The sequence below is a fragment of the Chiloscyllium punctatum genome, chromosome 7 (assembly GCF_047496795.1).
Source record: "Chiloscyllium punctatum isolate Juve2018m chromosome 7, sChiPun1.3, whole genome shotgun sequence".
NCBI lineage: Eukaryota > Metazoa > Chordata > Chondrichthyes > Orectolobiformes > Hemiscylliidae > Chiloscyllium > Chiloscyllium punctatum.
The window spans coordinates 127,038,511-127,064,345 of record NC_092745.1 but is presented as its reverse complement, the minus strand read 5'-3'; the positions used below and the strand labels follow the sequence as shown (position 1 = coordinate 127,064,345).

Here is a 25,835-nt window from a genome sequence, read left to right as displayed (position 1 = left end):
GAATTCTCTGTGTTTTACTTAATTTCATATTTCTATTGTTGTGACTATCTTTCATGTTTTGCTGACTGACAGGCAATTTTGAGCCAAGCCACACACACTGCAGAGAGTGGATGACATGCCAACAGATGTCTTTAGGAAAGTGTCAACAAGTACATCACAGAGATACTGGACTGGCGTGTACTTTGGAGATCTCTCCTCACAGCCTGAGTGTCGCAATGCCTGTACTCCTTCAGTCTTTCCAGCAGAACCTTACCGCACTGAGACCCATGATCAGGTGGATCATGGCGAGATGCCAACCCTGTGCCCTAGGAAGCTTGTAAGATGGACAGCAGCACCAGATGTGACACAGTTCCGTTAATGACGAGCCACTGACTGGATCCGACAGGGACAGTCCACGATTCCGAGATCTCTGATTGAATTGACCTCTCCTGGTTAATCCACAGGCAAACACTGCCAAAAGACTTTCGGAAGCATTAGCCTGGCAACAATGGACTCAGGAGGAGGAGGAGTTGGCCATTGCTCATGGTTGGCTACTGGCACACTACCTTGGAACACATGCATTATGGTGAATGTCCAAGGTTAGAGCCCACAAGGTTGGAATGATGAGAACAAAAGAAAGAAAGAAGGAAAGAGAGAAGCAAAGAAACAAACAAACATAGAAGGAAATAAGGGAAGACAGAAAGAAGGAAGGAAGGAAACATGACAGAATGAGAAAGCAAATGGGGAAAGAAAGATGATGGAGAGAATCACTGGCGGAAAGTGACAGAGTGTCAGAGAGTGAGACAGTGAGTGTGTTTGTGAAAGAAAGTGTGAGAGAGAGGCTGAGTGTGTTTGTGTAAGAAAGCGTAAATGAAACTGTGCGAGTGACAGAGAGAGTGCAAGTGAGAGAGGGAGAGTGTGAGTAAAGGAGTAAGTGATGCTAGAGATTGAGTGTCTGAGAGATGGTGTATGAGTCAGTGCGAGCATGTATGTAAAAGCGAGAGAGTGAAAAACAGAATGCAAAAGAGAGTGAGTGAGAGAGAAAGAGAATAAAAACAAATGAGAAAGATCAAATAAAATAGGTTGGAAAGAAAGAACTTGTACTTATAGCATCTTTTACAACCTCAGGAGGTCCCAAAAAAAACTGAATAACCAATTAAGTATTTCTGAATTGTGACATGGGTGTGAGAAAGATTACAACATCAATCATATACAGAATGTAAGAGTTGAACCAAACAGGGTGAAGTGACGGTGACTTGAGGTGAACTAGTAGATGGAGGAATTGACTTCCCATCAGAGGAGCCTTGTGAACTTGAGGTTCAAGGAGAATATGAGATTTCCTGCTCCATTATTTAAATGGAGGAGCTAAACCCATTTCAAATAAAGTGGCTTGAGAGGTGGTAGAGGGATTTCATGTATGGATTTTACATATTGAAAAGTTATCAGCCAGCACGCCCAATCCCAACGGGTCAATTGTAACACTGTCTGAACATCATACCTTCCAACCTATCAGATCCTCACTGACCGTGATTCTCCCAGTTAAGGGTGACTCAAGTTTTATCATCAAAACACTTAGCCCGCGCAACTTCTTCACAATGACATTAATTGGTGAAATTGCTTCAGAGAATTCATTTTCAGTTTGATTTTCATCCCTTGACAAGAGAAGCACGCACCAACTAATTACATTCACTGAACCTTCATTTAGTCATAAAAATCCTGGAGCTGACAGCAAAGATAAAGCCTGGGAATAAAGTATAACTATCTGATGATCAGTAAGTGAGCATGCAATACTATATTGACAGAATACTTGTCATAAGTCTACTTTTGCTGAATTCCGTGTTTGGTAAAGTCTACCTGCTGGAAAAGATCACACAGTATCCCGAACATTCATACCTTGCTCATGTTTTTATGTCAGTTACACTGTTGTTGGTGATTTGTATAACCTAACAGTTTAACATCCCAGCCCATCCCTTCCCAGATGTGCCTATGCAGCTGGCTGTTCATGCAGCCTCTGGATGCCCTGCTGCGCAAGAGACCCAACTGGCATCAACACTTTTGTTTTGCAACAAGACGAAGCATCAACAGTGGCACAACCTCCTGCTGTCTCCACGACAGCCCCATGGTGTTCCACTCCAAGCCTAGCATCCTGAACACAGTGCCCTGGTGTCTGCAATATTGAAGGTTTTCGCAATAATGTGGTCGGCCAGCATTGTTCAAAGGCGGTCGCTACCAATGTGGAAGCAGCGTCCAGGAATCAGCCTCATCTCAGCCTGCCTTTGGTGTTCACAAATTGCTGCAAATTTCATTTGTCAGCCATCAATCTGTTTGTCACTGATTCCAAAGGCCAACGACTCAGCGAGTCATACAGCCCAAAGACAGACTTCTCATCCATGCTGCCTAACTTTCCAAAACTTAACTGGTCCCATTCGCCTCTGCATTTGGCCCATATCCCTCTAATCCTTTCCTATTCATCTACGCATCCAGATGCTTTTTAAATATTGTGACTATACTCTATCTCTTCATCTGGCAGCTCATTACATACACGCACCACGTTCTGTCTGAAAACGCTACCACCCAGATCCCTTCTAAATGTTTCCCCTCTCACCTTAAACCTACACACTCTAGGTTTGGATGCCCCTACTCTAGGGAAAAGACTTTGTTATTTACCTTATCCATGCCTTCACTTTTCCTTATCTATACCTTCCCATGATCTTATAAACCTCCATAAGATCACCCCTTAACCTGCTACACTCCAAGGGAAAATGTCACAGTTTTTCCAGTCTGTCCTTACAGTGCCTCTACACCAATGCAGTATTGAGGCTATGGCACACTGTTGGCAATCTCCACTTTCAGCTAAAACATTTAACCAAGACCCGTGCACTTCTAAGGAGGATGTAAAGAATCATGAGGCCACTCAGTAGAGGAGTTCCAGTTGGAGCCAAGATTTGTTCCTCAAGCAACATTGCAAAACATATTACCTTGTCACTCATCACATTGTTAGAAGATAGAACATAGAAAAATACAGCGCAGTACAGGCCCTTTGGCCCTCGATGCTGCGCCGATCCAAGCCCACCTACACTAGCCCACTATCCTCCATATGCCTATCCATTGCCCGTTTAAATGCCCATAAAGAGGGAGAGTTCACCACTGCTAATGGCAGGGCATTCCATGAACTCACGACTCGCTGAGTAATGAATCTACCCCTAACATCTGTCCTATACCTACCACCCCTTAATTTAAAGCTATGCCCCCTCGTAATAGCTGACTCCATACGTGGAACCTTATGTTACAAGAGTAACTACAATTCAGGAATGCTTCACTGACTTTAAAACAAATGTTTGGTGGAAAAGAACTTGAATCTTTCTGAAAAGAGACACACGTTGCTTTAACTTAATTGCCTTACATTCATCACCACAAATGCAAGCATGCCAAATCACAAATGATTATATTTATTTATTTATTTATGCTTTGTCCGTCGATTGGTTGCCGTGGAGGAGACAGCAGGAAACTACAGGCTTCTCAAGGTCCGTGGTTGTTTTTTCCATGGCAAGCAATCCACATTCTTCTCCTGTAACACAAGTAGTTGTGACTACTTGAAAGTTGGCACTCTTGTGCTTGCCCGAATGAGTGCAAGACAAAATCCTTTGGCAACACAACTCTTAGCTCTAAACATTTGGGATGCCCTGAGATTACGAACGGCACCATATAAATGCAAGGGTTTTCTTCATAAGAAAACAGATGTACATCAAGGTGGTTGACTCTTAACTGCCCTCTGGGCAAATTAGGGATTGGCAATAAATGAAGGAACCTTCAAAAAATCCTCACCATCACTTTCAGGTTACCTCTACTCTGTCGTCGTAGGAAGAAATATAATCCGTGCACTAATTTGATGAATTGATCACATGATTTGCTGGAAAAGCAGATTCTACCAGAGCAACTTGACTCAAAAACTGAACAAACTGAAGCCATAAAAGAGACTGCACAAATCTCTCTCTCACTCTCTCATAGGAGATTTGGGTGGAAGACACAGAAAGTTTTATTTATATTCTTTGTTCATAGATTATTGCTTCCAGAAAGGATAAAGAATGATAAGCGTGAGCATTAGGGAGTCCGGGTAATGTTGCCTCTTGCTTGGCACTCTGCAGGGTTTATAAAGCACTGTGCTCAAAGAAATGTATTATTCGACTAATATTTGCATGAAGTAACAGAGGTCATACAGCAGGAGGTCAGAGACACAGATTCAACATTGTGATAGGACTATAATTGGCTCCATAACTGTTTATATCTGAACTTTCGAAAAGGGAATTATTGTTGGTTGGCACTGCTGACTACTGAATGTGCTTTGTAGGTTAGGGCATAAAAGGTTTCACTGGGTACACTTCAGTTCTTTAGTCTGCTGACACCCTGAAGCCAGTCCACCACACACAAGACACAAGACAGGAGTGTGATGGAATACTCCCCACTTCCCTGGATGGGGGCAGCTCCAACAACATTCAAGAAGCTTGACAACATCCAGGACAAAGCATCTGCAAACATCCACTCCCTCCACCACCAATGCTCAGTGGTAGTAAAATGCACTTTTTACAAGATGCCCTGCAGAAATTCACCAAAGCTCCTTAGACAGCACCTTCCAAACCCACGCCCACTTCCATCTAGTGGGACAAGGGCAGCAGATAAAGGGGAACATCACACCCTGAAAGTTCCCCTCCAAGCCGCTCACCATCCTGGCTTGGAAATATATCGCCGTTCCTTCAGTGTCACTGGGTCAAAATCCTGGAATTCCCTCCCTAAAGGCATTGTGGGTCAACCCACAGCACATGAACTGCAGCGGTTCAAAAAGGCAGTTCGCTAACACCTTCTCAAGGGAACTAGGGACGGGCAGTAAATACTGGGCCAGCCAGTGGCACCCACATCCCAGGGGTGAATTAAAAACTGTATTGACCACGAGTTCAAAAAGCCAATCTGTGATCTTTGATCTGAATTGATCACAACGGTGGAGGGACGCAGGGTGTGGGATCTGACAAGTGGTTTTGCAATCAGTGCAGGGTTCCAGAAGATCAGCCATTATCCGGGTACTCGGCTGATGAGGTGATCCACAGGTGTGGTCATCAGCATCACAAAGCACATCAGCATTCGCAGCTCACTCCATGCAATGTGTCAACCCCACAGAGAGCAACACTTGCATTTATGAAACCCTTTTACTACAGTCGGATGTCCCAATGTACCCGACAGTTAGCAAGAGCACAGGAACAGGGGTAGGCTGTTTGGCTCCTCAATCCTTTTCCGACATCCACTCGGATTATGGCCGATCTGACGTTCCTCACATCCGCTTTTTCTAAAATTCATTCATAGGATGAGGGAATTTCTGGCTAGGCCCAGCATTTATTACCTCTCCCTTATTGTCCAGAGGGCAGTTAAGAATCAACCATATTGCTGTGGGTCTGGAGTCACAGGTAGGCCAGACTGGGTAAGGATGGGAGATTTCCTTCCCTAAAGGACATTAGTGAACTCGATGGAGATTTTTCCCGATAATCAACAATGGTTATCGGGTCACCAATAGATACTTAATCCCAAAACTTTGTTACTAACTTCAAATTCCACCATCTGCCGTGAACTTGGGTTCTAATATAGTTCTCGAGGCTCTGGATTAGCAGCCCAGGAATAATACCACTGGGTCATCACCTGCCTCTACCCCTTTCCCCAACAAAAGAGAGATTTTGTGAAGTACGGTCAGTATTGTAATGTAGGGAATATAGCAGCCAGTATTGGCTCTCTTCGTTTTGCCATGGGACAGAGACATCACTGGCAAGGCCAACACTTTATGGCCCATCCTTAATTGCCCCTGAACAGAGTGACTCGATGAGAACCAGATGTGATTGTCGCCATGGTCAACAACTAGCTTTATGAACAGAGTTTAAATGACAACATCTGCCTTGGGATGCTGTTCAATTTGCGCACAGCAAGGTCCCATGGACAGCAATGTGAGCGTGACCATGATAATCTGATTTCAATGATGGTGGCAGAGGGCAAAACATTCGGCAGATCTCCCTGTTCCTCTTCAAAAAGAGTGGCTGTGGGACCTTTTATATCCACTTGAGGGGGAAGATGGTGTCGCTGTCTTACGTTCAATCTGAGCAAATTGTCAAGCTGAGAATGCTTCAGTCCCTCAGTCTGGGAATCGTGTACTTGGTACAGCTGCTACCCTTCGACAATACTTGGAGGAGAGATTCAAAACGAGATGTGGAGGACATACCCACATCTGTATTGATGGTGCTGAGGTGGAGGTAGGCGAGAGCTTCAAGTTCCTCAAAGTAATTATCACCAATAATCTGTCCTGGTCCATCCTCGTCAATGCTACAGTCAAAAAAGCACATCACTGCTTATACATCTTTCAGAGGTTTGAGGAAATTTGACATGTCCACAATGACTCTTAATTTTTATGAATGCACCACAGAAAGTATCCTATCTGATAGATAGATCACAGCTTGGCATGACAACTGCTCTGACCAAGACCACAAGAGATGACAGAGAGTTGTGAACGCAGCCCAGTCCATCACGTAAACCAGCCTTCCATCCATTGACTTTCCACTGCCTCAGAAAAGCAGCCAATATCATCAAAGACCCCTCCACCCCAGTTATACTGTCTTCTCTCGGGCAGAAGATACAGAAGTTTAAAAACATGTACTAACAGATTCAAGAACAGCTTCTTCCCTGCTGGTACCAGACTTATGAACTTACCTCTCATATATTAAAGCTGATGTCTCTCTGCACCTTTTCTGTAGCTGTAACACTATATTCTGCATTCTGTTCCATTACCCTGATGTACTAATGTAAGGTATGCTTTCTCTGGATAGCACACAAAACAATACCTTTCACTGTATCTCAGCGCATGACAATAATAAAATCAAATGCAAGTACAAACAGTGTTGATCCTTGAAGTAGTTCTGATGAATGTGGTAGCACTTAGAGGGAGTCCTCCTGAGGTGTGCCCACAAGTGCAGGGTGTCCCAATGCAGCAACATTTGAAAACCCCACTGCTCAAAATATTCTCATAACTATTCTCTTTAAATCTTTTAGTCTCATCTTAATCTCAGAATATGTTTCAGCTTAGTGCTGGCCTCAAAAGCCTAGCCACTAACCAGAAACACATGCATTAAAAATATATTAAGCTTCCCCTGCTAGATCTGTTGCTGTAGAAATGACAGACTTTGGGCAAACACACAAATGTTCATGACTGCACTGCCCCTCCGCAGTGATCAACTTTGATTAAAAGCTGGGGTAGCTCTTTCAACACAGACCACTTTGACCTCAGTGTCCCAGGGATAGATGGGGAAGGAAATTTTCTTTTTGATTTTGAAAGGGCCTGCTCCTCACGTGTGGTTTCCCAGATGTGCATCTTGTACGAAGACTGTGACACGATGTGAACGCCACTTCCAGATGGGATAGTAACACAGTCCTGGCACACGTTTGTTTTCAATTTGGTGTCACCAATAAGACCAATATTTGTTCCCTTCCCTAAGTGCCCTTGAACTGAGTGGCTCTCTGGGCCATTGCAGAGGGCAGTTAAGAGTCACCATGTAGGCCAGACCAGGTAAGGATGGCCGTCTCTTTCCCTAAAGGACATCGGCGATTCAGATAACTGGATCCTGGAATCTCATCCCTGATGGCATTGTCGGTCTACATACATGGACTGCAGCGGTTCAAGAAGTCAGCTCGCCCCCACTTTCTCAAGGGGCAACTAGGGACGAGTAATAAATACTGGGCCCTGCCAGCAATACCCACAACCCATAAAGTGAATACATTTTAAAAAACTGTTGATGTGACTAACTTTCACTTTTAGATATTAATGAAACTGAATTTGAAGCAGATGCATCTTTATGACAATCAACAATGGCTTCTCTGTGTTCCATCTCTCTGTTGTTTACTCCTCCCCCCTCATCCCCCTATCTTCAACATGCACACCTTTCCAAGCTGCAGAGAATTCTGAAGAAGGGTCAATGGAAACATTAACTCTGCTTTCTCTCTGCAGATGCTGCCAGGCCTGCTGAGTTTATTTTTAAAATTCCTGATTCTCAAATTGAATAGCTTCTCTGCTTGTTTCAGATTTCCAACATCTGCAGTATTTTGCTTTTGAAGCAATAGCATCACAGCCATTGTTACTGCGATTAGCTTTCAGTTCCTCGTTCTATTCACGGAATTCAAACCCTACTATCCTTCTATGGTGAGATTTCAACCCACTGTCCCCACAGCACCAGCTGGGACCACTGGATGACTAACCCAGTGATGGTACCACAATGCCATCATCTCAGTGAGTTCCTGGGAACCAGAATGCCAAGTGTTTTGTAAAGACGCAAGTGCTCCTCACATAGCAACTTCCCGAGGGTTATTTTTGTTGTTGGTGGAAATTTAATTTGAGCCTAAAGCCTGTCCACCATCTATATGGCAAAACAATGTGATGGACTACTCCCCAGATGCCTGGATGAGTGCAACTCCACACAAGAAGCTCAAAACCATCCCGAATAAAACAGCACACTTGACAGGCAACACCTTTACCATCCACTCCCACCACTGACACACTACTATCTCCAAGATACACTGTGGAGATTCACCAAAGACCCTCAGGCAGCACCTTCCAAACCCACGACCACTTCCATCTAGAAGGACAAGGGCAGCAGATACAATGGGAACCCCACCCTCTGCAAGCTCCCCTCCAAGACCCTCACCATCCCGACTTGGAAATATATTGTCGTTCCTAGAGAGTCGCTGGATCCAAATCCTGGAATTCGCTCCCTAACAGCACTGTTGGTGTCCCTGCACCATTTGCAGTCCCAGCGCCATGTAATCCAGGACAATCAGGAATGGACAATAAACATATTAACGTGCTAGTGAGAACCAAATCCCAAACACAAACAATAATAGACGAAGAAGCTGTTCAGATGGCTTCGTGGGATAGCCTGGCGAGAGATGGGGGGTGGAGGGGGGAGGGGGCGAGTGATCCAGAAGGGTGGTCCCATTTGTGGGAAGAGGTTCTATTTAATCACTAGTCTTCACGTCACATGGAGTGACCACAGCAATGCTCAAACATTCCGGCCATATGAAAGGTGGTCCCAGTGCAAGTTGAAAAGAAACCGGGGGCAGGATTTGCCTCTGGCCTGGTCCACAGGCAATCATACCATCATGGACACTGACAGCACAGAAGAAGGCCCTTTGGCCCATCAGGTCTGTGCAAGTCAAACTTGCAGATTGTGAGAACTACAGATGCGGGAGTTGGTAAAGTCGGAGTGGGATAAAGCACAGCAGGTGAAGGAGCAGGGGAGTCAATGTTTCAGGTCGGAACCTTTCATCAGGACTACGGGAGGGGGAGGTGGCTGTGAAATAAACAGGGAAAGGGGGTGGGTTTAGGGGGAAGACGATAGCTGGGTGCAGGTAGGAGGTGGCTGTGACTCGTCAGTGGGAAGGAAGATGGACAGCTTAAGGGGGGGGTGGCGAGGAGAGAGAGAGCTTGGTCTGGGATGAAATGTGGGGGGGGTGCAGCGATTTGGAAGCTGGTGAATTCTATGTTAAGGCTCATTATATTACTTACCTTCGGCCCAACAAGTCCACAATGACGCGCACCCACCCAGATCCATTCCCCTACATTTACTCCTTCACCTAACACTACGGGCAATTTAGCATGGCCAATTCTAACCTGCACATTTTTTGACTGTGGGAGGAAACCGGAGCACCCGGAGGAAACCCATGCAGACATGGGGAGAATGTGCAAACTCCTCACAGTCAGTCACCTGAGGAGGGAATTGTACCCTGGTCTCTGGCGCTGTGAGGCAGCAGTGCTAACCACTGTGTCACCATGCTGTTGGATGGTTGTAAGCTCCTGAGGCAGAAGATGAGGTATTCGTGTGCACCTACCTATTCTAATCCCATTTTCCAACCACTTGCCTCGTCACCTTGCAAGCTTTAGTATCACAATTGCACATCCAAATACTTTGTCAATGTTCTGAGGATTTCTGCCTCTCCCACCCTTACAGGCGTTGAGTTCCAGTTTCACACCACCCTCTGAGTGAAGACAAAACCCTGAGGATGGCGGAGATGAGAAGGGGTGTTCAGGGGGTAAGGGTGAGGAGAGGGAAGAGTTAAAGCAGTGCCAAGCTCTACCACGTGTGGCTTTGTACTTGAAAAACTGGGATTGAGCATGTCAGCCGTGGGATTCTCCAAGACTGGCGCCAAGCTGCATTCAGACACGTATCCCAAATTAATTCCTTAATGTCTAACTGCAATAAAAAGTGCTTTGTGCCAAAACCTAAAAAGATGAAACAGATTCTGTTGTTTGACAGACATTGATGTATTGCAGGAGAGTGCTGGCCAAACTCCAGCGGACTCTATAAACCCAGTGCTGTGCTGGCATCAGTGAGTGGCGTATAAATTTGAATCAGGAAGAGTTTTGGTAGTCCTTTTTTTTAAAATAATCTTTCCATCCAAATTAAGAGGCCTGAAGTGAAAATCACTCAGAACTGTCACATTTTTCTAATCAAATTGCTTTCAATTTCCCAGGAGTGCAACAACACTATGTTTTGATTACACAAGTGGCTCAAATGCATTTAACCCTAATGTTTGTTTTATTGAATTAGTCGGTTTTCTGTTAATTGTCTGCGTCCATTAACGTGCACTTTTTCTGCCGATAAATCCTGCATAATTACCCCCTTAATGAGCAGAAAGGTTTTTTTCTCTCTCTCCGCAGGGGAGGAATGCGATTAAAAATGGGAGGGATACAACTGGGAATCAGATGAAGAGTCATAGTTAAATTCATCTTCACAGGGGGGAAAAATAGAGCAACCAGGGATCTCCCCAGTGAAAGTCAAAATGCTGAAAGGGTAGGTGGCTAAAACGTTGCTCTGCAGCACACCTCCATGCATCCATGCAAGTAAGAGACCAATTGACCAATCCCTTCGCCACTGTGCCAGCTGGCCAATAGAGCCATTCATTGAGGCAGAAGTGACCTAGAATCTTTCTGGGTCATTCCTTGCTCTTGTTATGGACCAGGTCAGACTCCCTCAAAACACTTCAAGAAAGTAGAAACTAACTTTGCCAGTTGTTCGAAGCAGATGGAACACGGATATTTCGGGAGAGATGCCACTGGTCCAAACTACTTTGTTTTAAACAAAAATGAATTTATTTGCAAGATTACTGAATGAAACACAAACAAAAGAGAACAGAATACAGAATAACTTTAACCCATTCGAAAACCCAACAGATTATGCCAACATAATGATGCTGCTCCAAATACTTGCAACAATCCCCATAGACACCCCTTTGGCACAAAAGGGAAATTCAAACCAAACCAGAGGGGGGGCTGAGCTTAGGAGAACTGGCCTCTCCCCTGTCATTGTACAAGTGTTATTTAAAAAAAAGGTGAAAGCCTTTTGCCTGAGGTAGTGTCTATTAGCTATAATCAAACTGCCTGAAAACCCTTCGAACCTGGACCTTCCCGAATCACTCTTTTTACAACCTCTCTGAAATAAAATGCCAAGGACAGCGTAACTGTCAAAGTAGCAGCATCATCACACTCTATGCCAAGACACCTGACGGCCTATACTGGACTTGAATTCCATGTGTTTGGGTTGAAGTTTATGGGCAGCGGGAGCTTTAGTTCCTGTTGCACCTTCCCTCCATTTTTGGGAGTCCCATCAGATGTCTGAGCCCCACGCTCTCTCCCCAGGAACACTGCAGCCCCACTTTTCTCCCTTGAGCTGCTCCTCAAAAACCTGCACCTTTCACCAAGTGCTCACTCTTGTCATATGGTGTTGGATGATATTTGAACTGGCTTCCTTTAAGGCACCTCACAGCTCTTCGCAAAATGCAGGGTACGACATAAAGGCAGTTTCCTGCTGTTGCTCCCTGGCCCCTGCTGCACGGTCTAACCAATTGGGCCCACCAGGTGATCGCAGGCCTAGATGACTGCAACCACTCACCACGAACTGAGGAGACATGTGTGAGGACACTATTCCAGTATCACAGCAAAGTGTCACAGCCATTACAGAGAGACCCCGAGAGATGAAAAGGCGGTGGGGGGGGGGAAGGTAAAATCACCCAAACACTTGTCACTTTCTAATGTTCGATATGCTGGACAATCATTGTTTACCTCCAGGCAGAGAAAAACTCTCAACAATTAAAAGCTCCAGTTGATGATCATCCTATTTTTATGCTTTCCGAAGACTGTCTTGACTTCATTTAGGAAAAATCAATAGCTCATTTACTTCATCAAACTCACAATCCTGTTGGACCTGAACACGAGGACGCTTTTGAATACATATAAAGCGTCTCACATGACCTTAGGGCACCTCAGCGTGTTTTATGATCAATCAAGTGTAGTCACTGTTCAGGGTCAGGGAATTGCGGCAGCCATTTTGTACCCAGCAACCACCATAAATAAGGCTGGGATAATGACACGTAAATCTACTTCAGCCACACTTGATTGTGGGGTAAATGTTCACCGAGATATCGAGGAGAAATGCCCTGACTCTTCTTTCAACTAGGGTCGCAGCATCCATCAAATTTAACAAGAAATGCGTTGGTAAATGCTACATAAGAAACAGGAGTAGGGGTAGGCCATCTGGCCCTTCGAGCCTGCTCCACCATTCAATAAGATCATGGCTGATTTTTCATGGCCTCAGCTCCACTTACCTGCCCTCTCACCATAACCCTTAATTCCTTTACTGTTCAAAAATGTACTTTGCCTTAAAAACATTCAGCGAGGTAGCCTCAACTGGGCAGGGAATTCCACAGAGTCACAACCATTTGTTTCAACCAACAGGCAGCTCCTCCAACAGTGCAGCACTCCCCAGGTATCTGGCCAGGATTTTGCATCTATCCCTCTGGACCATGCCTCGGAGCCGACAGATCAGAGGGCAGGGGTATTGCTACAATTGATCTCAAAGTCCCCATGTCAAGGAAGGGGACTACAATGGACAAACAAATCAAAAAGGACCGGTCTTCCTGTCTTCTTCGACAGAAGGAATTAGGGAGGATCTCATAGGAAACCAATAAAATTCCAAACAGGACTAGACCAGGGAAGTGCAGGAAGGATGTACCCAATGAATGGGAAGTCCAGAACCAGGGACCACAGTGTAAAGATACAGGAGAGACCACTGAGGACTGAGATGAGGGCAATATGTAGCTCAGTGGTTAGCACTGCTCCCTCACAGCGCCAGTGACCCAGGTTCAATTCCAGCCTTGGGCAGCTGTCTGCGTGGAGTTTGCTAGTTCTTCCCAAGTTACCTCCAAGTGTGCTCTGGTTTCTTCCCACAGTCCAAAGATGTGCAGGTTAGGATGGATTAGCCATGCTAAATTGCCCACAGTGTCCTGGGATGTCAAGGTTAGGTGGATCAGTCATGGGAAATGTATGGTTACAGGGACAGGGTAGGGAGATGAGTCTGGGTGGGATGCTCTTCGGAGGGTCATTGTGGGACGTGTTGGGCTGAATGGCCTGTTTCTACAGGGTAGGGATTCTATGAAATTTCTTCACCCAGAGATTGGTGAGCCTGTGCAATTCACTACCACAGAAAGCAGTTGAGACTAAAACACTGAATTCTTTTCAAAAAGCAGGTAGATATAGTTTTTAGGGCTAAAAGGACTAAAAGGTATGGGGAGAAAGCAGATAAGTTGGATGATCAGGTAAGACTGTATTAAATTACGCATCAGGCTTAGAGGGCTGAATGGCCTCCCCCTGCTCCTGTTTTCTATGTTTCTACAAACCAATGACCTTATGACCTCAGAACACGGCCTACTCATTCAACCTTGGCAGTTGGTTGACAATGTTTGATGATAAAGCTAAATGACCCCACTGTACCTCTGCGTCATGATCTTGAAGGCATCTGGGAGGTAGCATTGCACATTCTCCATCTGGAAGAAGTCAGCGTCGCAGATCCTGTTGTCTGTCCGGCCGTAGTTCGCACTCTCGATCACAATGACGTCACTCCCTGGACAGCGCAAGTCGATGGCGTAACCCTCGCAGGAGAGTTCCCTTCTCACCAGCCCGAATGGCAAGGCAGCTCGGCTGAAGCCTGCAAAACACAAACAGTTTTAGTCTTTTCTGGTGAGATTTTGCAGCAACTTTGAATGAACCCCAGCCGCAGCGATCTTAGCCCCATCAGAGCCAATGGTGGGAGTGTTGCTGCAGTTCATCTCAAAATCCCTGATTTCCCAGAGACGGGAAGTGTGGTGGAGCAACAAGTCAATCAAGGGCCCCAGCTTCTGTCTGCTGACATAGCCATCCCTGGAGTAGGCCATTCAGCACCTCAATGCTGTTCTACCCTCCTAACAAAATACATGAACCCAACTGCAAATTGGAAGCAATGTCGTATAAACTTACAAATGAAGAATAGTCACTTGATGGTGACCTTGGAAAGGGGTTGCTCCTGCCTAGTTTTTAAACCTAGCATCTTCCAGAGATGATGTGGAGATGCCGGTGTTGGACTGGGGTGGACAAAGTTAAAAATCACACAACAACAAGTTATAATCCAACAGGTTTGTTTGCAAGTGCAAGCTTTCGGAGTGCTGCTCCTTCGTCAGGTAGCTAGTGGGGCAGGATCATAGGAGAGGAAGAAGTGGGGGTTTGGGTGGGAGACAGTGGGAGGGAGAATGATCGAAAGAGGTAAAGAGAGATGGAACTAAGATTGGGGATGATATGACGTAGGTTCTGTTAATGTAATCTTTGGAAATAAGGTCAACTCATTATCCAAAAATGTTAAGGCTTGAGCAACCACATAGAATTCATCATGAATGATAGGGGTAAATAAATACATATACATTAAAAAGTCTTCATGGAAAAAGAAAGCATTTGATAAGCCGAGATGCAGGAGATAGATTGGAAAATGGAATGAAAAGCAGAATGTGACCATGATGACAAATGTATGTATGGCTTAGGAGCCCGAGGGTGGATCCACTGATATTTCTTGCTCTTGGGATTTGTGGTGAGGACAGTCTACAGGGGTTAGTGTCAGACTGTAGTTCACCATTCCCTTCACACGAGCAATTCCGAATGGGCAACAAATGCTAGCCTTGCCAGCGATGCCAACACTAAAATGAAAATCAGTCAGGGCCGCACTCCATTCCCAAATGCCTTGGGCGTGTGTGATCAAAGGGAGAAGACAAATTTTTGGCCACATTATAAAAACTGGTCACAATCCAATCAGCTGCCTCTTATATGCCCTTTCCATGAACGAACTCATGAAAGCTTCTGATGTTGTTGGCTTCAGATCTCCAGTGTATGCAGTTCTTTGTTTCAATTTAACTCTGTAAGGTACTTAGTAAATCACTTCCTGAGGCAGCAATGCCTCTCCTTGCTTCTCTAGATGTCAAAGTGGCGAGAGACTAGAGGTCAAGGGGAGGGAGAGGTTGTGGAGGGGTGGTGACTTAGAGTCTTATGGTTTGTGGGAGTTTGCTGTGAGAGACGTAGGGGGTTCCTTTAATCATGGCTGCCTTTTAAACATGCATAACTTTTTGAAGATTATTGCAATAAGTTTGCACACACAAGAGTTGTGATTACAAAGACAGCATCTCTATTGACGATTACGAAAGCCATCAGAGCACCAGGGGGAAGGAGCGTGTTGAGAACAGGATTGGAAGCTCTCCACAGAAATGACCAGCAGAACATGGTTTTAGGTTAGTCCTGGAACACAGCACATGATACAGGTTTCAATGCTTTTTATTCCCTCAATCTCTTCTGGAGCTCACAGGAACATAACTCACTTTTGCTTAAGATTTAGACTTAGATTAGATTCCCTACAGTGTGGAAACAGACCCTTCGGCCCAACCAGTCCACACCGACCCTCTGAAGAGTAACTCACCCAGACCCATTCCCCTCTGACTAATGCACCTAACACTATGTAGCAATTTAGCATGGCCAATTCACCTAACCTCCACATCTTTGGACTGTGGGAGGAAACCGGAGCACCCAGAGGAAACCCACGCAGACACAGGAAGAATGTGCAAACTCCACACAGACAGTTGCCCAAGGCTGGAATCGAACCTGGGACTCTGGTGTTGTGAGGCAGCAGTGCTAGCCACTGAGCCACCAGAGGCTGGAAGAAAGTAGTAGCAAGTAGGTTAGATTACTTATAGTGTGGAAGCAGGCCCTACGGCCCAACAAGACCACACTGACCCTCCGAAGAGCAGCCTACCCAGACCCATTCCCCTACATTTACCCCTTCACCAAACATATGCGCAATTTAGCATGGCCAATTCACCTGACCTGCACACTTTTGGACTGTGGGAGGAAACCGGAGCAAACCCACACAGACACGGGGAGAATGTACAAACTCCACATAGACAGATGCCTGAGGCGGGAATTGAACCTGGGTCTCTGGCGCTGTGAGGCAGCAGTACTAACCACTGTGTCACCCACAGAATTCACAAGCCTTAACACATGGCAAGGACTGACATTCCTTGAGTCTGGCGCCTTAGACCACTCGGCCACCCTGACAAGCTACAAGTAATCCCGAAACCTGCAATACAGATCCGTCAGGCAAAGGTCTCACACCAGAATCAGCTCGTTCCTCCTCTCTTGTCTATGATTGATTCGATTTGATTTATTAATTACATGAACCTTGGTACAGTGAAAGGTTTTGTCTTGTGCGCAGTACGGGCAGGTCGCACCATACAAAGTGCATTCAGGTACCAGAGCAGAACAATGCTACGGCTTCAGAGAAAGTGCATAAGGAGCGAGATCAACATTAAATTTAGAATTTGAGAGGTCCTTTCAGAAGTCTAATAACAGCAGGGAAGAAGCTGCACTTGAATCTGTGGGGCCGTGTGTTTAAGTTTTTGTACCTTCTGCCTGGTGGAAGTAGTTGGAAGAGATTGTATTGGGGTCGGGAGGGGGTCTTTGATGATGTTGGCTGCCTTCCCGACGCAGCAAGGAGTATAGATGGGGTATAGATTGTGCAGGGCTTTGATGGAATACTGTAGATCACTCTGGTGTCCATATTTAAGGAAGGATGTCTGTGCTCTGTGGAATGTACAGTGAAGGGTAACGAGGCTGGTCCCTGCAATGAGGAGATTGGCCTCTAGCGCAAGTTTGAGTGAAGTGTGTCTCTCTTCTCTAGTGTTTAGAATAGAGTCAATCTCTTTAAAATGTACAAGTTTCTGAAGGGACTTGGCAGCATTAAGATGATCAAATTGGAAGATTACATTGTTAAGGTTCATTGAGAGGGTGCGGACTCTGTGACTGGAGCCAGCAGTCACAGCCTCAGGACAAGGGGTCAGCCTTTTCGGAGTGAGAAGGAAAGAAATTCTTGTACTCAAATAGGTTGAGTTAAACAGATTTTTGAATGCTGAGATAGAGGAAATAGAGACAGAGAGGGAGAGAGAGAGAGAGAGAGAGAGAGAGAGAGAAAGAGAAGAGGGCTAGAGGGGGGGACACAGATAGATAACGAAAGAGAGTGAGAGAGAGAGAGAGACTGGAAAGTGGATTCACAGTCACAATCAGACCAGCCACTATCTTAGTGAACAGTGGAGCAGGTGCAATGGGGTTAAGTGGTCTACTCTAGCTGTGATTTCCCTTCATTTAAGAATATGGTGATAGTGCAGGAAGGTGATGTTAAGGGAGGAAATTAGCCATGATTTTAACAAATAGTAAGAGTAAGCTCAAAGAGCCAAATATCCAACTCCAGCATTCAGTAATGCCTCTACATCACAGCAAATTCCTCATTTATTACAGGCCTCTTGTTCATTCTGATGATTATTAAACATGCTTAAATTCAACTTTCTGTTCGGTAGTTGAGCCTTTGAAACTCAACTCTTCCAATGTCAGCACATGGTCCCTTTGTGTGAGGGTTCTTTACCTGCTGTCTTACTGTGATGTTTTACATGCATTTGACACTTTTTTCCAACTGCAACCAGAGGTATTGAAGCATCAAAGTATTTACCAGGAAAGAAACTTTTCCCCTTGACACAGGGATCAATGACCAAGGGACATTGATTTAAGGTAAGGGGTAGGAGGTTTAGAGATGTGAGAAAAAATGTTATCTACTCACGAGGGACTCGGGAACTCACTGTTGCTGTCGTGAGTATAATAAGATCAGCCAAGTGGACCTCGTAGAATATGAATTCCCATTTTGGGGCTGTTAATCTGGTTCAATTAAGGAGCCCTGGCTGACAGATGTAAACAGGAGTGTCAGACATTCTGTTCACCCTGAGAGCTGACTCTGAGGGAGTTGGATCAGTGCCAAGGACTCTGCATGTTTAACTAAAGGGTGACTTGGTGAATGGATACCGTCCTCTATCGAGTTATTCCAATGGCCTAAAAGAATGGTAGAGACAGAAACCCTCACATTATTTAGATGTGCACTTATGATGCTAAGGCATACAAGGCAATGGGCTAAGCACAAGAAAACGGGTTAGAATAGTTAGATCTTTTTGACTGGCGCAGACTCAATGGGCTGAAGAGCCCTTTTCTGTGCTGCAGACCGCTGTCAAACACAATCAGACCTCAATTTCTAGGGACTTCAACTTGAACTGAGGACTGAACTCATTTGCAATGAGACCCCTTACATGATTATGGTCTGTTGCGTCCACTGAACAAAGCACTGTGAACATGCCCTGTCCTCACACACTGTGCCTCAAACTGAGCTGGTTTGGCACCAATCATCGTCAAATTATGTCACATGTCGGCTTCAGCTTGTGAGCCAAGTGGATGCTCTTATTCAGTCACCTGCACCTGGGACTGGATCTTTGAGAAGGTGATTTGTGTGAAATCACCATCACAGAGCTTGTGGGGCAGTCGGTAGTGTCCCTGCCTCTGTGCCAGAAGCTTCAGGTTTGAGTCCCACTCCAAGGCCAGGGAAGGTGAATGTGGCCTAACAGTTTGAGGAGAAACCTCCAAGAGGCTTCAAGTACAGGAGCAGGGATGTGTTATTGTAGGCCACACCTAGAATATTGTGTGCGGATTTGGTCTCCCTTTTCTGAGGAAGGATGCCCTTGCTCTCGAGGGAGTGCAGTGAAGGTTTCCCAGGCTGTTCACAGGCATAGTGAGACTGACGGATGAGGAGGGTTTGACTTGGTTAGGATTGTTTTCACTGGAGTTCAAGTAAATGAGAGGGGATCTCACAGGACTAGACAGGGTAGATACAGGGTAGATGTTACTGATGGTGGGTGTGTCTAGAACCAGGGTCACAGTCTGAGGATTCAGGGTGGACTATTTAGGATGGAGATGAGAAGACATTTTGTCACCTGTGGTGAGCCTGTAGAATTCATTACCACAGGAAGGAGTTGATGCCAAAACATTGATTGTATTCAAGAGGCGGCGAGATATAGTACTTGGGGAGAATGGGATCAAAGGTTATGGGGAGAAAGCAGGATTAGGCTACTGAGTTGGACAATCAGCCATGACCGTGATGAATGGCAGAGCAGGCTCAAAGGGCTGAACGGCCTCTTCCAGCTCTTATTTTCTGTGTTTCTACAAATCCTTTTAGCACACAATCATGGTAAGAGCAGGAGGGATTCCTGGTCACCCACACTGAGACTAGCTCGCACTTCTAGATTGGTCAACTCCAGCTGCCCCGTCTGAACTCTATCATCAGACCTTAAGGTTGGGGCCTCCAGATTACCAATCCAGTGACATTACTGATGGACGTGACAGCGGAGAAGATCATGAGGAAACTCACAAGCGAGATTTAGCTGAATTTCAGCCTTGATCACAGCTTCTTCTTATTCGTTCATGGGATGAGGGCATCACTGGTTAGCTCAGCATGTATTGCTCATCCCAGCAGGCACTGAGGTAACCACATTGCTGCGGGTCTGGTGTCACATGTGGGCCAGACCAGGTAACGATGGCAGTTTCCTTCCCTAAAGGGCATCAGTGAACCTTTTTTTTCTGACATCAGTGAGATTTTTCTGACAATCGACAATGGATTCATGGTCATCATCAGACTTTTAATTCCAAATTGTTATTGAATTCAAATTCTGCCATGGAGAGATTCAAACCCATGTCCCCGGATCATTACCTGGATCTCAAGATTAATCCCCATGAAGGGAAATACAGAGTCTACAAGAGAGACAGCCACTAGATAATTCCACTGGATCACTGCAGCCCCAAATGTGCCAATGCAACTGTTGTAACCTTGATTGAGAATGGTGCTGTGTTGGGGTGAGGTCTTTAAGTTTTTTGGATTCTTTCATAGGATGTGGGTGTCACTGACTAGACTAGCATTTATTACCCCTCCCTAATTACCCAGAGGATAGTTAAGAGTCAACCACATTGCTGTGGATCTGGAGTCACATGAAAGGCTAGACCAGGCAAGGATGGCAGTTTCCTTCCCAAAAGGTTATTAGTGAAGCAGATGGGTTTTCCTGGCCATCAACAATGGATTCATGGACATCATCCAACTCTTAATTCCAGATTATTATTGAATTCAAATTTAAATGGAGGGATTTGAATCCATGTCTTGAAAGGGCATGAGCAAATAAGATGGGTTTTCATGACAACTGACATTGGTTTCATAGTCATCATCAGATTCTTAATTCCAGGTTTTTATTGGATTCAAATTCCACCATCTGCCATGGCAGAATTTGAATGTGGGTCTCCAAAATACTACTTGGGTCTCGGGAATAAACCTCATTAGGAGAGATAAAGTGTGTATGAGAGAGATATTGGTGAGATATATGAGCTGTATAAAATCCTTGTCAGGCCTCATTTGGAGGTTTGTATGCAGTTTTGGTCACCACAGTACCAGAAGGAGGTGGAAGCTTTGGAGAGAGAGTGCAGAGTAGTCTCATCAGAATGTTGCCTGGTCTCAAGGGCATTGACTATTACGAAAGGTTAAAAAGACGAGGATTGTTTTCACTGGGAAGATGGTGGCTGAGAGGAAACCTGATAGAGGTCTACTCAAATATGAGGCATAGATAGAGCGGATAGTCAGAGGCTTTTTCCCAGGGTTGAAGTTGCAATTACAAGGGGCCACAGGTTCAAGATGAGAGGGGGAAAGTTTAAGGGAGATGTGCGAGGGAAGTTTTTCACACAGAGAGTGTAAAGCATTGCCAGAAGAGGTGGTGGAAGCAGGCAGGTTGGAGACATTTAAGAGGCATCGGGATGGTTACAGAATAGGGAGGGAACAGAGGGATATGGACTGAATAAGGGCAGAGGTTCATTTTTTAGTTTAGTTAGGGCATGTTGATCAGCACAGGCTTGGAGGGCCGAAGGGACTGTTCCTGTGCTGCACTTCGTTTTGTTCTTTGATACAGTGTGTTAGAGAAATACAAAGTGTCCGAGAGAGATAGTAGAGGAATAGATTGTGTTAGAGAAATGTCAGAGAGATACAGAGTGTATTAGAAAAATAATAAGTATCCTGGTGAGATATCAGAGAAATATAAAGTACATGAGTGATAAATTCGAGAGATACAGAGTGTATTAGACAGATAGTACAGAGATACAATATTAGAGAGATATTAAAGAGATACAGGGTGTATTAGAGAGATAATAGCAAGATAGTGTGTATTAGAAAGATATTAGAGCGATACAGTGTGCATTAGAGAGATATTAGAAAGATACTATGTGTTTTAGAAAGATGTCAGAGAGATACAGTGTATATTAGAAATATATTAGAGAGATACAATGTGTATTTGAGAGATATTAGAGAGATATTGAAGTAGATATATCTGGGTTCATTGCATTACAAATATTGAATCAGTTTCCAGAAAGATCTCCCAAATTCAGCAGGCGGTGGTTTTGGCTGGGATCAGGTTCAACCCCTCCTAAAGGCTTGGATTTCACATTCGACCTAATTTTAGTTCTCACTTCACTTCACTGAGACGGCATTGGTGGGAAATTGAAAGCAGATTGAAAGCAGGCAGACGTGCTGATTCACTGCATCCAACAGAGACGGACATGACCACACAATTTCCTACACTGGAAAGTTTCAGTCTTTGATGAGCGTCGGCAGCTTCTTTGATAAAGCTATGGACCGTTCTTCCAAATATCAGGCTAATTTGATGCTGTTTCCCCTCATGTAAAGTGCTTGGAACATGTTCAGGAAGAAAGGAGAAAGGTGTATCTGAAGGGGGAGTGATGGAGTGACAATGTTGCTGGACTAGTCATGCAGATCCTAAGGCGAATGTTCTGGGCATAAGTGTTCAAATCCCAGCTTGGCAACTGATAAAATCTGATTCAATAAAACTCTGAATTTTTTTTAAAAATGGCTTAATAGTGACCATTGTCAATTATTGTTTAAAAAACCCATCTGATCCACTATTGTCTGTCAGAATCACAGAATCCCCAGAGTGCAGAAAGAGACTAAGTCTGCATATGAGGTTTTGAACTCTGGTTAACCCACCTCACCTGCACATCCCTGGACACTGTAGGCAACTTGGCATGGCACATCTTTGGACTGGGGGAGGAACCCATAGCACCGGAGAGAAACCCAACACAGACACTGGGCCAACATACAAACTCCATACAGTCACCCAAAGGGGGAATCGAACCTGGGTCCCAGGCACTGTGAGGCAACAGTGCTAACCACCGAGCCACTGTGCTACACAGAAATTCAGTTTCAGGGAAGGAAATCTGCCATCCTTCCCTGGTCTGACCCACACATGACTCCAGACCCATAACAATGTGATTAACTCAATTGCATTTTGGGTAATAAAGGATGCTCCGACCCCTTGGGCTTGCCACATCACAATTGATCATCTGGCTCAGCAGCACTGTCCTGTTTTATCCTCATATCCCTTGGTCTATTGGTATCTAAAAACTTCTACATCTTGAACAATGACTGAGCTTCCACAGCCCTCAGTCCAAAGACACTGAAGGAAGAAAGCCTTTCTCATCTCCATTCTAAGTGGCTTGCCTCACATGCTGAGACTGTATCTCCTGCTTCTAGACCACCTTCCCAAGCAGGGAAAGCTGTATCCACACTGTCTAGCCTTGATATCTCCATTAAAGACACTGTTTAACAGCAAAACCAGCATACCAAAACATAACTAGTGGCACACACAAACCTCTGCTTTGAGAATGCATGTAAACATGAAGTGAAGGTGCTTTATTGTCCCTGGGGGCAACTGGCTGATGAAAGGTGAAAATGGTCACACTTCCTGCAGGCTGGCATTTGCCATGACCAGTGGCTACAATCATCTGGCAACCAGCACCGATACTGGAAGGAACAACACACAAATACCACAAAGTGACTGCATGTGTGGTACTTGTGGAAGAACTAGACTGGCAAGGAATGGCCTCTCTGTTCTCCTTGTCCATCCTCGTTCACAGACATAACGGCGCTGACGAGACAATGGGTTAGACAGCTACCTTTCCAAATTGGGTGACACAAAGGCAGAAGGTATTGTAAGAAGCCTCCCCTTGCTGTTTCTCCTCATGCTGTTTCACCTCGTGGAAGTTTCAGCTCACAAAGAGATGTTGATAATTATTGTAGACTATGGTAAATGGCTTCAACGTAGGCAAATATGAGAGCATTCAGCCTCTAGATAAAAAAAGGGAGAGGACAGCATACTTGCTCAGTGATAAATAGCTAGAAACAGTGGAGTTTCAAACAGACTTACAGGTCTGTGAACACAAATTGTTAAAGTGTCATCAACATGCAGAAGGGAAAGGTAAACAGAAATGTTAATGGAATTCTGGCCTTCCTGTCAAGAGGAATAAACACAAAAGAATTGAACTCCTATGTCAGGTATACAAAACTCTTGAATACTGTGCTGTGGAGGTGCTGGTGTTGGACTGGGGTGTACAAAGTTAAAAATCACACAACACCAGGTTATAGTCCCAACAAGGTAAAAACAATGACTGCAGATGCTGAAAACCAAATACTGGATTAGTGGTGCTGGAAGAGCACAGCAGTTCAGGCAGCATCCAACGAGCAGCGACATCAACGTTTCGGGCAAAAGCCCTTAGTCCCAACAAGTTTATTTGGAAGCACTAGCTTTTTGAGCGCTGCTCCTTCATCACCTGATACTCCACAACCACCTGATGAAGGAGCAGCGCTCCAAAAGCTCGTGCTTCCAAATAAACCTGTTGGACTATAACCTGGTGTTGTGTGATTGTTAACCTGGAAGACTGTGAGAAGTCAAGGCAGCACATGTTAAGGAAGGATACATTGGTCTTTGAAGGAGCACAGATTTCCAAGAATGATAGCTAGACTTCAAGGGTTAATGTACAAGGAGAAATTAAACTAATACTATTTAATTGCCTATTTCAGTGATGACAGCCACTCTGTGGATTATTTCTCGGGGAATGCCTTGACCAATTAAGAGTCAACCTGCCTGGACCAAACTTAAAGAATGCCTGGCAGTTAATTGTCACTGCTTAAAAATGTGTTGCTGGAAAAGCGCAGCAGGTCAGGCAGCATCAAAGGAAGAGGAGAATCGACGTTTCGGGCATAAGCCCTTCTTCAGGAATGAGGAGGGTGTGCCAAGCAGGCTAAGATAAAAGTTGGGAGGAGGAACTTGGGGGAGGGGCGTTGGATAATTGTCACTCATTATCTAACTTGTGTATTCCCCATGGCAATATCTCCCCTCATCAGAGACCACTTGTGAGCCAACGAGCACTTGCTTCTGCAGCCCAAAATGTTGTTCCCTCTCTGAATCAAATTAGAACAGTTCTGAGGAAGGGTCACTCGACCCAAAACGTTAACTCTGATTTCTCTCCACAGATGCTATCAGACCTCCTGAGCTTTTCCAGCGATTTCTGTTTTTGTTTCTGATTTACCACATCCACATTCTTTCCATTTTTCTTGCCAACTGAGGAGAGTAAGCCAAGAAGTGTTGATAAAATATGTCTTTTTTTCAGCGAATCCACACAATTCTTTACAGGAACTTGGAATGGTTATGGGAAACAGAGGGAGTAGGGTGCAAAAAAAAAATTCCAATAGATCTTGTGTCTAGGATAAAGGGATAGCATCAAAATATTAGAGCCAAAAACTTTCAGGAATGAAATTGGGAATCACACTTTCACACAGAGAGTGGGAGTAGCCAGGAACTCTCTTCCATAAACTGCAACTGATGCTCAAACAATTTGAAAATGAGACTGATAAGAGTCTTATCATGAAAGGCATTCGGGGATATTGGAGCAAAAGAATGTATATAGTGTTAGGTCACATCTCAGCTATTAAGGAATATCCCAGAACACACTCAAAGGGGTTAAGTTTTCCGATGTTGCTATTACTTTTCCAGCTATTAACCTCCTTCTGATTGATCCTCCTCATGCCCCAGGTGACAGGAGGGAGCAGTAATCATAATCTCGGGGAGACTCTGTTTGATCTCTCCACCACAAACATCTCAACTCCTTTAGTACAGAATTGCAAACAGGCACTTGTAGAGGCCTGGGAGTAATTTACCTGCTTCCTTTTTGGAAAAACATTTACAAATTTGTTTTATAATTTACAGCCACAATGTAAACAAGGCTTTAGGGCTCCACCAACCAATTATTTTGTTAATTGAATGTCAAATTGAATTTTAGGATACATTAAACTTCCACGTAAATGTTATAACTTGTTAGTTAAGTGCGCCAACAGCATCTTGCAGGCTTACATGCCGGAACTGTACTGAATGAGCCTCATCTTTGGCAGTACCTTGATAAAGCCAAACAGCTTTTAACCTGAAGCACTGAACTCCCCTGAAGGTTGAGTTATTAGCTGTGTCCCACAGATTGTAAAACTCCAGATTCAAAGATCACCATCTCTGCCAAAATCCTATCCAACAACCAAGCTGTACGCACATCATTAAAAGCTGGGCAAAGATAGGATATGACTTTGGCTTGGATGAGCTCTGATTATATAAATTAGGCCTGTTCTATAAATAATTCAGAAAGTTAAGGGGTGATCTGAGCAAAGCCTTTTGAGATTACTCATCCATTTGTTGCT

At 44.7% G+C, this 25,835-nt stretch overlaps 1 protein-coding gene across 15 annotated transcripts in view; it reads right to left on the bottom strand.

Moving 5' to 3' along the window:
* adgrl2a (adhesion G protein-coupled receptor L2a) overlaps positions 1-25,835 on the bottom strand; it is a 797,903-nt gene that overhangs the window by 233,416 nt on the left and 538,652 nt on the right. For all 15 annotated transcript variants that reach the window (XM_072574792.1, XM_072574794.1, XM_072574790.1 and 12 more), the window contains one exon: positions 13,823-14,036. In XM_072574792.1, the coding sequence (XP_072430893.1) occupies positions 13,823-14,036 (214 nt within the window). The remainder of the gene's footprint in view (positions 1-13,822; positions 14,037-25,835) is intronic.